Below are 16,548 nucleotides of genomic sequence, written 5' to 3'. Positions count from 1 at the left end.
TATAATTCTAAAGGCAGTCACTAAGAAAATAGCTCAAAAAATACACAGCAAAAGAACAAGGGAATTAAAATGGTACAATAGAAAATATTTAACTCAAGAGTAGCCCCTGCTCGCAGCAATTAGAGAAAGCCTACACACAGCAATGAAGACCCAACACAGCCAAAAATAAATAAATGCACAAATAAACAGAATATATGAAATACTGTTTCTCTACGGCTTAAAAACTTTCAAAGCCTTCTTATAGTTTCTCACTGCATTTACAATCAAATTCAAATTGCTTTCTTTTTTCTTCAAGGGTCTACCTAAGATAGTCTCTGCCTACCTCTCATATCTGCTACTTTTCAGGAACAATACACTTGTCCCCTATCCTCAGAGGATTAGTTCCAGCACCTCTCCATTCCCCCCACCCTCTACAGCTACCAATATCCACAGATGCTCAAATCTCTTACATAAAATGGCACAGTATTTGCATACAACCTACACACATCATTATTATGGGATGCAAAGGTACATCATTATTGTAGTTTTAAAGCTGTACGTAAGACATACTTTGTTTTTACTGTATGCTTTTACTGAGTGATCTATTCTCCATCCCAAAGCAAACATGAACAAAATTACATTAAATGCAAAAAAATTTTAAAAAATCATCTCTAGTACAATGTAAATGCTATGTAAAAAGTTGCTGGTGTATAACAAATTCCAGTTTTGCTTTTTGGAACTTTCAGGAATATTTTTTTCCCAAATATTTTTGCTTAGTGGTTGGTTGAATCCACGAATGCAAAATCCATGGACATGGAGGGCCAACTATATTAGACCCAAGAAGACACTGAGGCAGACTGTCAAAGTGCTAAGGAAAAAAAAAAATTGTAATTTAGAATCCAATATCCAGCCATATTAATATGCCATAGTGACTGCAAAAAAGATAGTTTGCAACATACAGGGACTCAGAAATTATCACCCAAAGAACGTCTCTAAAACACCTACAGAGGACAGCCAGTAAAAAAAAAAACCCAAAATTCCTACCTCTTCAAAAGAAAGAATCATAAGAAGTGTGATATAAGCAGAAACATGTTCAAATAAGCCAATAAATATATTATTAAGTCTAAATAAATATACATAGTAGAAAATAACATCTTAAATAACTGACAAGTAAAATTTCTGATGACACTGGCATGAAGTGGAGGAAAAAGAAATAAAAGCTTGCTAAGATTCTGATCTTAATTAAGTAGAATGAAAATACTGATTAACTTTTTTTATTAAGAAAAATATGTTATTTAAACTTTAAGGATAATCAGAATAGGCTTAGAATATATAACTTTAGGAAAAACAAAAAGGAATAAGAAAACCTTGATCAACAGCAACAGAAAGTAGAAAGGGGAATAGGAAGAATCAAACAAAAGGCATAGGAAGTAGAAAACAATAGTAAATGTGAACTGGTTAAACTCTTTTACTGTATGAAAAAGTGTCTCTCACACCAAACTGAAAAAATTACAAAGCAAAACCCAGTATATGTTATTTACAGCAGATAAAATAAAAACATGATGCAGAAAGAACAAACAATAAAGCTTTAAAATCTAGAAAGCAAGAACTAATACAATTACAAGGAAAAATAGACAAATCTACATTTACAGAAGAAGGTATTGATACTTTAAAATGGATGTCAAGTTGGTAAGAAAAAAAAATAAGTAGAACATATGCATAATTATACTAAGCCTGATATATATATATATATAGCTATATAGCTATATTTATATGTATAAAAAACCACCCCTAAAGACAGAATACATTCTTTTTGAATATATGAAGAACACATACAAAACCAAATATAAAAGTCCAAAAGGTTTCCAAAAATTCTAAAATAAAGTCATAAAGGCCACATTTATTAACCATAAAGCAATATAACTGGAACTACACATTTTTTAAAAAGCTTAAAAATTCCATATCCAAGTAAATTGAAACAGTAAGAACTCCTATGTAAGCTTAAACAAAAACATTTAAATGAGAATTATAAAATCTTAAACAGAAAAACAGTACATATCACACATATGAGATGTATAACCAAATGATAACCAGAAAAAAAATTTATACCCTAAAATGTATTAAAAATTAAGAAAGGCTAAAAATTCAAGAACTTACAAAAGTGACAAACTGGCAATTATGATAAGGGAAAAAGGAAAACATTGGTTTTAGGAGTACTAAACTACTTAAAAGGTTGGTGTAACACTAAAAAAAAACAGTTAAGGATGGAATAAAATAAAATTTTAGGTCAATCTCAGATGGTGCAAAACAATCCTAAAAACAAGATTTTCTATTTGAATCCAGGAACGTATTAAAATACCAAGTAAGATTTATGACAAAATGCAAGGATGTTTCAATGTTAGACAACCTATCAACCTAGTATTCCCGTTTGGGGTTTTAAAGGTGAATCTTTGTGCCTTTTTCCTTCTAAATTCTAACTAAATAACAGAAGCGGAGCAAAAAGGGCTCAGTCTCACAAGGACAAAAGGAGTAAGGGAGGAGACATCAATAACTGGAGATTTCAATAAATATTCAGAAGAGTAAATGTAGTAGAGGGACAACTAATTTAGCAGCCAATTATAGGAACCACAGTGTAAAGGGTGAGTGAAAGAGAAAGAAACAAGAAAAGAACTGACTCTTCTTAAAAAAAAAATATCCTGGAGACTCTTAGAACTAGGAAATGTCAAATAAAAAGACATTACATATTAAGTAAGATTTTTAGGGAAAATGGTATCTTATATTGGGGAAAGTAGAGTGTGGCACTGGGAGCTACTTCTGAGTTCTGCAAGTCGTTTAATTTTGTTGAGTCTCTATTTCTCCACCAGGTATTTGGATACAATGGTGACTGCCCTTTACATACTTTAGAGAGATTTAGAGAAAGGAGATTTTGCTATAAATACATTATTGTTGAGCCTTCCAAAGTAAATTAAAAAAAAAAAAAAAGAGACACACACACACAGCCCACATAGAGAATTACCCCTACCAACCCTACACTATCCTCCTACCCCAATGCCTTCACACCACTTCTATGCACACACATCTTGAGCACTAACGCTAGCAAGCAAGCTTCTGTCATGAAAATGTGAGGTTTATTCTCTGGAGAAGTTAAATGAGAGAAGATTGGAACTTGAAGATAAAGGCATAGGAAAAGGGGTAAGGCTGAAAACTGAGAGATTAACGTCATGCTTTAAACACCAGGAATGCTTCAAGACATCCATCTATCCCTAAGAAAGGTAATTCAAACTTTAGCTTCTGAATGGTCCTGGAGAACAGAACCCCAAATACATTTGGGGATCCGTTAGCTAAAAAGCCCACTTTATTGCCCAATTATCCTAAAATAATTTTGTCATCAAGTCCCATCCATGCACAATGAATTTATAATCAGTTTTAATACCCAACTCTTAATATAAACAAACAACAGAATAAATACCTTATAATTTAATTTCTGCTATCAAGATAACTAAATCCGGGCCTCCCTGGTGGCACAGTGGTTGAGAGTCCGCCTGCTGATGCAGGGGATACGGGTTCGTGCCCCGGTCTGGGAGGATCCCATATGCCGCGGAGCGGCTGGGCCTGTGAGCCATGGCTGCTGAGCCTGCGCATCCGGAGCCTGTGCTCCACAACGGGAGAGGCCACAACAGTGAGAGGCCCGCGTACCACAAAAAAAAAAAAAAAAAAAAAAAAAAGATAACTAAATCCAATTTTACCATCACCCTATTAAATACATAGCTATTGCACCCTAGAATGCATATCTATGAGTAGTTTAGAGCCATTTTCCCCATTTATCCTCTGTGCAAGTGCTATACTTCCAAAGCTTAGTTCCCCTCACAGATTAAGATAAGAAATAGAGAATGAGGAGGATCTCAGACAATTCCCAAACAAGAAGGTGTCTCATAATCTACACCTGAACACAAAAGTTAGGGCAAATTAACATAATAAAAATTTCAGTACAAGATCTTACATGTTTATCTTTCCTTTCTATAACATCTTGCTTTTGTTTGCACTTTTGAGATGTCTCCTTAATATCTGTTGCCTGTAAGATTGAACGAGAAGAGGGGAAGTTAGTTAAAAATTCAAGCAAGGCAATTATGTGACACCACTCATCCAAATATTAAGTTGCTATGTAAGTTTACCCACAATGATTTTCCATGATTTCTTTCCAACTAAATTCATAATTATCACCCAAAATATCAACAATTACTTGAAAATCTATGAAAGGTTATTCCTACAGATATTAAAAATAGCTGCAGCAATATGCATACATATGTTTCTGTATCTCTTCACATTTATTTCCTCATGTTATTTTATCCTAGAAACAATTATATAGAATTGCAGGGTCCATTCTCAAAACAATATCTAACTCCAAAATCTCACCTAAAGGTTAAAAGCCATGATCACAAAAAATTTAAATTTACATTTTCAAAATATCAAGAATATTCCATATGCCATTATATTACTTATTCCAAGAAACATCAGGATTTTTATATTACATTCCTCCAAAAGGGTATATAGTTACAAAGCATGTATAATAAATTCACAAAAGGAGTTAAATGTTTCTAGGAATACTACTCTGAATCCTCCTGTTATTAAAACAATAACATTTCATCTTTCTCTTTTTATATCTTGGAATTTCTATAGAGTAGCAAGCTCCTCTAAGGTAGCAAGTGATGATTAGGACCCTGAAAGACCTGTGGTAGTAGAATTCCTAGTAAAAGAACTTAAGGAACTAAAGTTAACAAGTAAATCTACAAAGCATTTTAAAAGACCTGCAAAATATTTTCTGTATTTGCTAAAATAAAATACAGGAAATCCAAAACTGAGCCAGAAAAGTACCTTCTCTTTGATTCGAGCCTCCAAATTGTGACGCTGCCTTTCAATTTCTTCAATGCGTTGTGTTATAGGAATCTGCCCTTCTTTAAGTTTTCTGACCTCATCCTTCGCTCGGTCCCGAGCTAGTTTTACTTCTTCATATTCCTGACGAACATTTTCGTATTCCTTGTAATGAATTCAAGAAAGAGAAGTTAATGCACTCCTAGCTTAAAGTAACACAAATACTAAAATCAAGGTACAGGCAGAAACCAAATCTATGAAAAAGACAGTGTTGAATCCCTTTGGCAGGTCTATTAATAAAAAATTTTCCCTCTGAAACAACTTCAGAAATAGTAAATACCAACATAATGATTAACTCAGTGATACTCACTGAGCACTTATCTCTATCACTAGGCCAGACTGTCTTCCATCCCTTCCTGTTATTGAAATTTACATCCTAATGGCTTCTAACAGGACCTCCTCTAGTCTCTCAATAAAGAAGGGATTCAAAAACATATAAAGAACCAAAAGAAACTCAGTCATGAAAAATAAAAATGAAAAAACAAAAGTAAAATGGCTCAAGAGAAAAACAAAATGTAGCATCCAGGTGAAAATGATGCTTGTCACGTCTCAGGAATTAATAAAATTTGCTAAAAAAAAATTAAGGGGAGTGCTAAGAGAGCATATAGTAAGAATGAATGGCATGAAAGAAGGTAAGAAAAGAATACAAATAAACATTAGAGTAAATCAAAAAAAGGAAAAAATGAAAAAAGAGTGAAATCAATCTTGAAAGAAAAGGGAGAAATCACAAGACTTCAAAAGACAAACATAAAGCAGGTGCAAGAATAATAATGGACATAGGATAAACCTAATCAAAATGAGCTGAAGAAAGAAAAAAGTTTAAGAAAATGGAATTATGGGAAAGGATAGGGTGAAGCAGGGGTGGTGGGGTTAGGGTGGGTGGAAGAAGGTCACAAATAAAGCCACATATTTCTCCAATCTAATAATTATTTCCATCCTAGCCTTAAAAACATTATTAAACTTTCTCATTTTGTTCCACCCACTGAAAAGTAAGGTACTGAGGGAAATGAATCTTTGGCCCAAACTGTGGTTTTAAACAGTATACATCACAGAGTGACTAAAAACAGTAGCCTCAGTAAGCTTATGAAGCATAATGAGTAGAAGATTACAATTAATATCCTTCAGCTTTGTCTGTAGCTGAATCTGGTATCAGTAGCACACTCAGTGACCTGAGGACACTCAAAGATTTAATTTTTACATATGTAAACATTTTTAGCTCATTAACATTTTATAAAACAAAACTATCTGTTGACTCAAATCTGGAAAAATTAAGGGCACAGACTTAATCAACATGCAATAACAACACCATAGCACACAGTTATATAATAACACAAAAAAAGAGATAAATGTTACTATGTATGATATACAAAGCAAAAATGAACAAAAGCACCTAATTTGAATACACAGCAATTAGTGCCTTCTTTATAACTTTTCTGCTGATTAAAGAATCACTATTTTCACCTTTAATAACTCACACTTACCACCCATGGCCTTTTTGCTTCAAGCATCTCAATCAAATCTAAATGTCGCTTACGTTCATAGAACCTCTCCACATCTTGTTTATATCTTTCATTCCTCTGAATCATCTTCTCTAGATATTCAGTTTTCTCTTTGCATGAGGTCTAAAATAAATATTTATTTAACAATTAGTTTAACTGAAGAAGGACAAAAGGTCAAAGCTTTTAATAATGAAAAATGTACAGTGCTAGCAAAATTTCACAATAAATAATTCCATAGGAGTTCTTAAGAACTGTGTGAAACTAATGTGCACACCTGAATTCTGGTCTAGGTTCTACTATTTATTAATTATGGGACTGTGAGGAAGCCCTGCCACATCTCTAAGCCTGGACTCTTCTTGCCTAAAGAGAAGAGAGGTATCTGCCCCGTTCACCTCAAGGGTAGAAGCAACTCAACTTACTATAGGTGAAAGCTCAACAAAAGCTGTAACATGACATACAAATGAAGAGTGGTATTATTATGATTACTATGTTATAAATACCAATGACTGAAGGACTTAGAAATGAGATAAAGGAAAGCTAAAATTCAGTCTTTATACTGTGAATTAATAAATGCCAAAAATGTACTCAGAGCTTAGTAGAATACGTTTGTTTTCTTTCAGAGTTTGGTAGGTAGTTTCAGTGAGTGTTTCAGAGGAGTGTATTAAGATTGTTTGATGTGGGGAAAAGTAAAAGGACCGACAGAGTATATAAAGTAGGATAAAATAATTATGACTCCTTTGGCCATTCACTCTGAATAAGTATAACAATAAAAATAGTATTAAATTATAATAAAACTCATTATCAAGTACAGACAGTTACAGTTTGAGAGAAAGCATTTGTTTACAAGATTTCTCATTACAAAAATTTACTGAATTTATTTTAGCTGCTGAGATACGGAAAATGATTCATTAAATAAAGCACCTTTTCGAATGATATGCTATAAAAGAACATTTTAATTTATTTATTAAAGGTGAAAATAAAAATCAAACAGTACAACTAAATGTACAGTTCTTTTACAAAGTCCATCCTCACACAACTGAAAAAAATATGAGAACTGGCTCAACAGAGACACTATATTAAAAGTTACATATCTGCTGTATTACCCAAAGCCTTACACAGTGCCTGGCATATAGTAGGTGTTTAGTAAATACTGAATGAATAAAAGAATAACACTGAAACTTCCTGAGAGAAAAAAAAAACTTTATAATACTATTATCGGTTCTTTAGAACAGGGGTCTCCAACCCCCAGTCTGTGGACTGGTACCGGTCCGCGGCCTGTTAAGAACCAGGCCGCACAGCAGGAGGCAAGCGAGTGAAGCTTCATCTGCTGCTCCCCATCGCTCGCATTACTGCCTGAACCATCTCCCACCCCTCCCCCCGTCCGTAGAAAAACTGCCTTCCATGAAACCGGTCCCTGGTGCCAAAAAGGTTGGGGACTACTGCTTTAGAACTTCAATTAATAATGTATATTTGATGAAATGATAGTCAAAATTTTCAAACTTTATATAAAATCCATTTCCACTTTTTGTCACCTAACTTAATGTTAGCAACAAAATCCTAGGTGAAAAAAAATCACAAATATATGAATGCACTCAATGAATCAGAACTACTATTTACTTTCCCACATTTTGAGACATAGAAATCAATGAGAGACATAAAATGAGTTGTCTATTTATAAATACCTCTAGTTGTTTTTCTTTCTCCCTGAAGTTTTTGAGTTCACAGTGGTATTTGTGCATTTCTGGAGGACCAATTGACTTCTCAGTAGCTTCAAGGAGTTCAATTTTACTGAGTTTAGCAAATTCTCCAACTTTATCCTAGAGCAAAAAACTTAAATATCAGTTAATATTATCGTTTATAAATATCTTCAAAACATTTTTCACTCAATGATACTTGTCAAGAAGAAACTCATTTAAAAGAAACAAAACCCTTTATTTTGAGATGTGAATCTTAATATAAACCCTGTCCTTCATATATCATTCTTTAAAATAATAAACTTAGGGTATAAACTGTCATCTTTTTGAGAACCCTAAAAAAATTTCAATGTCAATATTTCCAGGTTGAAAGTTTTATACACATTTAACAAATAGTTTGGAAATAAAAGAAAAAATACTCCCCTGGACTGAAATGATTATCTACTACACATAATTTGGAATGAAATACTAGAAGTTAAAATAAAAAACACAGAGCAATTTTAAACATCTACTTCTGTAGATAGTCTTCTATCAGCTGATAAATACTTAAAAATTTTAACTTTTCTTTCACTTGGACATAGTAATCAAGCCACTAGTTTCTGAAGAAAAAAATGAACTATAATTCAGTCACTAGACTGCATTCAAAGACAAATTTAAAAGATCTGATTTTAACACATAAGATGCAATATCAGGATGTTTTATTTTTACTAAACGAACTTAAAATATGAAAGGTTTTTAGAAGGCACACCTATAGATTTAAAAGTCTTAGTATATAAAATATTTTATACAAACACACTGATTAAGAAGTTGTTTACTAACAAAATTTTACAAGTCTATGAATGGGAGCACACAGCTGTTCAAGCTACTCTCTGTACTTAAAAATAATACCTTTATTTCCTTTAAAATACTTTAACAGGCTCATTAATTGAATATTTCCAAATTACTACAAATTAGTAAGATTATACTGTAAGAGATGAGATGCTACATTTTACAAGGGACTGTTAATAACTATTAAGACCACTATGCTCATTTTAAACAGCAACCATTACAATACTCTTTAAAAGTATTTACATTCTTATATGACATAAAGAGGAAACATACACAAAATTTTCCCACCTTTACATTTAATTCTCTCATACCTGAGGTAGAAACTGGCAAAGATTGCCCACTTGAATATTTAAGGCTGCAACCTGCTCTTCTACTACTTTCTGAGTTGTAGATTTTTTGTTGATGAACCAAAAGGACTGATTTTTTGCCACATCAATCTCACGAGTGATTACAAGATTTCCAGAAGTCCTGAACCTAGTTAAAAAATAAATTAAAAATCTTTATACTCAAAATACATAATTTTAGAAATAAAATTTCTAAAATTCTCTTGCATCAAAGGTTGCCACATAGGATTATTATTATACTTTTTACTCCTTTTGACATTCTGGCCCCTCCAAAGAAGGAAAGCCTGACATTTTATTAGTGATAATACATAACTGACCACCTGTAGGTTATTACTCTTTCAACATTTGAAATTATTTAAACTGTTAAAATAAAATTAAAACAAATGCCAATACTAATTCCCAAACACTGCCAGAGGAGTTATTTATCCTTTAATCATTATGCTACACTCCAATCACGTGTTGACTACAATTTTAAATGGGTTGGTATATAAAAGCATACAACAGTTAAACCTCGAAACTCTCTCTACTTGGAAAATGTATGAATGAAAACTAACTCTTACATATGCATTTCCAGACATCAAAACCAGCCTGCCCATACAGGTGGCCCATGGTTTCCTCATCTTACACTCCACCACTCTGAATTCAGAGGAGACTGTACCACATGACTATAAGGAACATTAAAAAATAGAAAATCTGAAAGAAGGGTATTTACTTATTTCTTGATTTAAAAGTACTACTGCTTCACACCTCCTATCTATTCATCCATCTTCTTCACTGGCAATCAGCAGCACGGGAAGAAGCCTGGGACCACGAGAGAGACAAGGTGCCATTGTTGGGGTGTGTGTGAGGAGGGGGTGGGACCACCATAGAAGCTCCTTTCTCTGCACACGTGCTTTCAGGCGGCAGGGCACCACCTACAAGAGCTCCAGGGATGGGTGCGAGTCACCACTGCCATCTAGGACTCCAGAGATGGGCGTGGACTGCTGCCGCTGCCAAGGGTCCCATTAGTGGGTGCTGGTTGCTTCGCCCACCTCCTGGAAACGTGTGCAGGCAGTGCACCTGCATAGCCCCTATCAAGGGATAACAGCCAGCACACACTGAGGAAAGAAACGGCAAGCATCCAAACCAAAAGCAACCCTCACACCAAAAAAATATTAAACCCACACAAGCTACACAGGGACACTGCTGCATATAAATAGCCCTCCAAGACTACGGTATATAATTGTTTCTCCTAAACACACAGGGTAAGAGAGATATAAGAGGAACCATTTCCAGTGAAAAGACCAAGAGAATTCCCCTGAAGGAACAATGAAACAGACCTCTTTAGTCTAACAGACACCAAGTTCAAAAAGAAGGTAACAAAAATACTGAAGGAATTAAGAAAGGTTATCAACAGAAATGCAAATTACTGTAAAAAGGAAGTAGAAACTATAAGGAAGAGACAAGAAAATTAGAAAATTCATTTGCCGAGACAAAAGCTGAGCTAAAGGCAATGAACAGCAGAATGAATAATGCAGAAGAAAGAGTAAGCGATCTGGAAGATAGAATAATGGAAATTACCTGATCAAAACAGCAGACAGAAAGCCAAATTAAAAAAAGAAAGCGGGCCTCCCTGGTGGCGCAGTGGTTGAGAGTCCGCCTGCCGATGCAGGGGATACGGGTTCGTGCCCCGGTCTGGGAGGATCCCATATGCCGCGGAGCGGCTGGGCCCGTGGGCCATGGCTGCTGGGCCTGCGCGTCCGGAGCCTGTGCTCCGCAACGGGAGAGGCCGCAGTGGTGAGAGGCCCGCGTACCACAAAAAAAAATAAATAAATAAAAAAAGAAAGCAATATAAGAGACCTATGGGATAATACATAGCATGCCAATCTACGCAAAACAAGGATTCCAGAAGGAGAAGAAAGAGAAAAGGGGATTGAAAATGTATTTGAAGAAACTATGGCTGAAAACTTCCCAAACCTAAAGAAGGAAACAGATATCCAGATACAGGAAACAGAAGGTCCCAAAAAAGATGAACACAAACAGACCTACATCAAGACATATTATAATAAAAATGGCAAAAGTTAAAAATAAAGAGAAGATTCTAAAGGCAACAAGAGAAAAGCAAAGAGTTAATTTCAAGGGAACCCTCATAAGACTATCAGCTGATTTCTCCACAGAAACACTGCAGGCCAGAAGGGAGTGGCAAAATATATTCAAAGTCTTAAAGGGGAAAAATGTGCAACCCAGAATACTCTAACTAGCAAGATTATTGTTTAGAATAGGAAGAGAGATAAAGAGGTTCTCAGACAAGCAAAAACTAAAAGAATACAGCAATACTAAACCTATCCTAAAAGAAATATTGAAAGGTCTTCTCTAAATAGAAAAAATCTTTTTTTTTCTGCTTTATAACAAATTTAATCAGTTATACATATACATATGTTCCCATATCCCCTCCCTTTTGCGTCTCCCTCCCACCCTCCCTATCCCACCCCTCCAGGCGGTCACAAAGCACCGAGCTGATCTCCCTGTGCTATGCGGCTGCTTCCCACTAGCTATCTACCTTACGTTTGGTAGTGTATATATGTCCATGCCGCTCTTTCGCTTTGTCACAGCTTACCCTTCCCCCTCCCCATATCCTCAAGTCCATTCTCTAGTAGGTCTGTGTCTTTATTCCTGTCTTACCCCTCAAGAAGATATAGGAAGGAGGAAATCACAATTGGAAAGTAAACCACTTAAATAAGCCAGTATACAGATCAAAAAGAAAAAAATTAAAAACCTATTTGTGAAAGCTACGATAAAGACAAGGAACAGCAAAAGAATAAACATGAAGATGTAAAAAAAGGACATCAAAATCATAAAATATGGGGAAGAAGAGTAAGAAAATGTAGATTCTTTTTTTTTTTAGATTGTGTTTGAGCCTGTATCACTATCAGTCTAAAGCAAGCAGATATAAGAAGGGGTTAACATACTTGAAAAACAGGGCAACCATAAATCAAAAACATACAGGAGATTCACAAAAACCAAAAAGAAGAGAACACAAGCATAAAATAAAAGAAAGTAATCAAATCACAAAAAGAAAAACAAAAAAGGAAAGGAACAAAGAAGACACATACAATCAACTGGAAAACAAGGTTTAAGATGGCAATAAATATATATATATCAATAATTACCTTAAATGTCAATGGACTAAATGCTCCAACAACAGACACAGAGTGGCTGACTGGATGAAAAAACAAGAGCCTACAATATGCTGCCTACAAGAGATCCACCTCAGGACAAAGGACACACACAGACTGAAAGCGAGGGGATGGGAAAAGATATTTCATGCAAATGGAAATGACAAGAATGCGGGAATCACAATACGCGTAACAGACAAAATAGATTTTAAAACAGAGGCCATAAAGAAAGATAAAGAAGGATACTATATAATGATAAAAAGGTCAATACAAGAGGATTTTACACTCATCAACATATATGCACCTAATATAGGAGAATACAAATACATAAAACATACTAGCAGACATAAAGGCAGAAATTGATGGGAATACAATAATAGGAGACTTTAACACCCCACTCACATCAACAAACAGATCTTCTAGACAGAAAATCAATAAGGTAACAGAGATCCTGAATTATACAATAGAACAGTTAGACTTAATTGATATTTTCAGAACATTACACCCAAAAAAACCCAGAATACACATTCTTTTCAAGTATACATGGAATATTCTCTAGGACTGACCACATACTAGGGCACAAAACTAACCTCAACAAATTTAAGAGTACAGAAATTATTTCAAGGATCTTCTCCAACCACAATGGCATGAAACAAGAAATTAACCACAGGAAAAGAAATGAGAAAAAAATAATTACATGGAGACTAAACAACATGCTACTAAAAAATCAATGGGTCAACGAGGAAATCAGAAAGGAAGTTAAAAATACCTGGGGACAAATGGCAATGAAAACACAACCATACAAACTCTATGAGACGCAGCAAAAGCAGTTCTTAGAGGGAAGTTCACAGCAATACAGGCCTTCCTCAAAAAATAAGAAAAACCTCAAATAAACAATCTAACCTACCACCTAAAAGAATTAGAAAAAGAAAAATAAACAAAAACTAAAGTCAGGGTTTCCCTGGTGGCGCAGTGGTTGGGAGTCCGCCTGCCGATGCAGGGGACACGGGTTCGCGCCCCGGTCCTGGAAGATCCCACATGCCGTGGAGCGGCTGGGCCTGTGAGCCATGGCTGCTGAGCTTGTGCGTCCGGAGCCTGTGCTCCGCAACGGGAGAGGCCACAACAGGGAGAGGCCACAACAGTGAGAGGCCCACACACCGCAAAAAAAAAAAAAAAAAAAAAAAACACCTAAAGTCAGCAGAAGGAAGGAAATAATAACAAACAGAGAGGAAATAAATAAAATAGACATTAAAGACACAACAGAAAAAAATTAGTAAAACCAAGAGCTGGTTCTTTGAAAGGGTAAACAAAATTGACATGCCTCTGGCCAGGCTCACCAAGAAGAAAAAAGAGAGAATCCAAATAAACAAAATAAGAAATGAAAAAGGAGAAATCTCAACTGATACCGCAGAAATACAAAAAACCATAAGAGAATACTATGAATAATTATATGCCAACAAAGCTGACAACCTGTAAGAAATGGACAACTTTCTAGAAACACAGAGCCCACCAAAACTGAATCAAGAAGAAAGATAATTTGAACAGATCGATCACTAGAGGTGAAATAGAATCTGTAATTAAAAAATAAAACAAAACAAAAAAACTCCCTACAAACAAAAGTCCAGGACCAGATGGCTTCACAGGCGAATTCTACCAAACATACGAAGATCATACTTAGATCCTTCTAAAACTCTTTCAAAAGACTGAAGAGGAGGGAACACTCTCAAAGACATTCTATGAAGCCACCATCACCCTGATACCAAAACCAGACAAAGACATCACCAAAAAAGAAAATTATAACATCTTTGATTAGTATAGATGCAAAAGTTCTCAACAAAATATTAGCAAACCAAATCCAACAATACATAAAAAAGATTATACACCATGACCAAGTGGGATTAATCTCAAGTTCACAAGGATGATTCAATATATGCAAATCAATCAATGTTAATACACATTAACAAAACAAAAGTCGAAAACCACATCATCATCTCAATAGATACAGAAAAAGGATTTGACGAAATTCAACATCCATTCATGATGAACACTCTTACCAAAGTGGGTATAGAGGGCACATATCTCAACATAATAAAAGTCATTTATGACAAACCCACAGCCAATACAATACTCAGTGGTGAAAAGCGCAAAGCCTTCTCGCTAAAACCTGGAACAAGACAAGGATCACCACTCTCAACTCTTCTATTCAACGTAGTATTGCAAGTCCTAGCCACAGCACTCAGAAAAGAAAAAGAAATAGAAGGTATCCAAATTGGAAGGGAAGAGGTAAAATATTTACTATATGTAGATGACATGATAGTATACATAGAAAACCCTAAGGACACCACACAAAAGCCACTAGATCTGATAAATGAATTCAGCAAAGTAGCAGAATACAAGATTAACATTCAGAAATCAGTTGCATTTCTTTACATTAACAATGAAATATTAGAAAGGGAATGTAAAAAAACAATCCCTTTAAAAATTGCACCAAGGGCTTCCCTGGTGGCGCAGTGGTTGAGAGTCTGCCTGCCGATGCAGGGGACACGGGTTCGTGCCCTGGTCCGGGAAGATCCTACATGCCGCGGAGCAGCTAGGCCTGTGAGCCATGGCTGCTGAGCCTGCGCGTCCGTGCTCCGCAACGAGAGAGGCCACAACAGTGAGAGGCCTGTGTACTGCAAAAAAAAAAAAAAAAAAAAATTGCACCAAAAAACCCCCTAGGAATAAACCTGACCAAGGAGGTGTAAGATTTATATGCTGAGAACTATAAAACATTAATAAAGGAAGTCAAAGAGGATTCAAAGAAATGAAAAGATACCCCACACTCTTGGACAGGAAGAATTAATATTGTTAAAATGGCCATACTATCCAAAGCAATCTACAGATTTAATGTGATCCCTAGCAAGTCACCCATGACATTTTTCACATAACTAGAACAAATAATACAAAAATTTATACAGAACCATAGAAGACCCAGAATTGCTAAGGGAATCCTGAGGAAAAAAAACAAAGCAGGAGGTATAACCCTCCCAGACTTCAGACAATACTACAAAGCTACAATAATCAAAACAGTGTGGTACTGGTAAAAAAAAAAAAAAAAACAGACATATGGATCAATGGAATAAAACAGAGAGCCCAGAAATCAACCCACACACCTACGGTCAATCTTTGACAAAGGAGGCAAGAATATAAAATGGGAAAAAGACAATCTCTTCAGCAAGTGGTATTGGGAAAGTTGGACAGTTGCATGTAGATCAATGAAGTTAGAACACACCCTCACACTATGCACAAAAACAAACTCAAAATAGCTTAAAGACTTAAACGTAAGACATGACACCATAAAACTACTAGAAGAGAGCATAGGCAAAACATTCTCTGACATAAATCATACAAGTGTTTTCTTAGGTCAGTCTCCCAAGGCAATAAAAATACAAACAAAAATAAACAAATGGGACCTAATCAAACCTACAAGCTTTCGCACAACAAAGGAAACCACAAACAAAATGAAAAGACAACCCACAGAATGAGAAAATATTTGCAAACAATGTGACTGACAAGGGCTTAACTTCCAAAATATACAAACAACTCATACAGCTCAATAACAAAAAAGACAAACAACCCAACTGAAAAATGGACAGGAGCCCTAAATAGATATTTCTCCAAAGAACACATACAGATGGCCAGTAGGCACATGAAAAGATGTTCAACATCACCAATTATTAGAGTAAATGCAAACCAAAACCACAACAAGGTACTACCTCATGTCGATCACAACGGCCATCGTTAAAAAGTCTACAAATAAATGCTGGAGAGGGTGTGAAGAAAAGGGAACCCTCCTACACTGTTGGTGGGAATGTAATTTGGTACAGCCACTATGGAAAACAGTATGGAGGTTCCTCAGAAAACTAATAGAATTACCATATGATCCAGCAATCCCACTGCTGGGCATATATCTGGAGAAAACTATAATTCAAAAAGATATATGCACCCCAATGTTCAGAGCACTACCATTCACGATAGCTAAGACATGGAAACAACCTAAATTTCCATCAACAGATGAATGGATAAAGAAGATGTGGTATATATATATGCAATGGAATACTACTCAGCCATAAAAAAGAAC

General features: G+C 35.3%; 1 protein-coding gene across 1 annotated transcript in view; it reads right to left on the bottom strand.

The window, feature by feature from the left end:
• Window positions 1-16,548, bottom strand: part of SMC5 (structural maintenance of chromosomes 5) — a gene marked incomplete at both ends in the record, with an annotated part of 109,689 nt that overhangs the window by 68,435 nt on the left and 24,706 nt on the right. Inside the window, 5 exons of the mRNA XM_079705642.1 lie at window positions 3,980-4,051; window positions 4,852-5,013; window positions 6,390-6,530; window positions 8,090-8,224; window positions 9,241-9,403. Coding sequence (XP_079561768.1) covers window positions 3,980-4,051; window positions 4,852-5,013; window positions 6,390-6,530; window positions 8,090-8,224; window positions 9,241-9,403 — 673 coding nt within the window. The remainder of the gene's footprint in view (window positions 1-3,979; window positions 4,052-4,851; window positions 5,014-6,389; window positions 6,531-8,089; window positions 8,225-9,240; window positions 9,404-16,548) is intronic.

The sequence above is a fragment of the Hyperoodon ampullatus genome (assembly GCF_949752795.1).
Source record: "Hyperoodon ampullatus genome assembly, chromosome: 6".
Classification (NCBI taxonomy): Eukaryota; Metazoa; Chordata; class Mammalia; order Artiodactyla; family Ziphiidae; genus Hyperoodon; species Hyperoodon ampullatus.
Note: the sequence above shows the minus strand (reverse complement) of the source record. Positions and strands in the feature narration are given on the sequence as shown.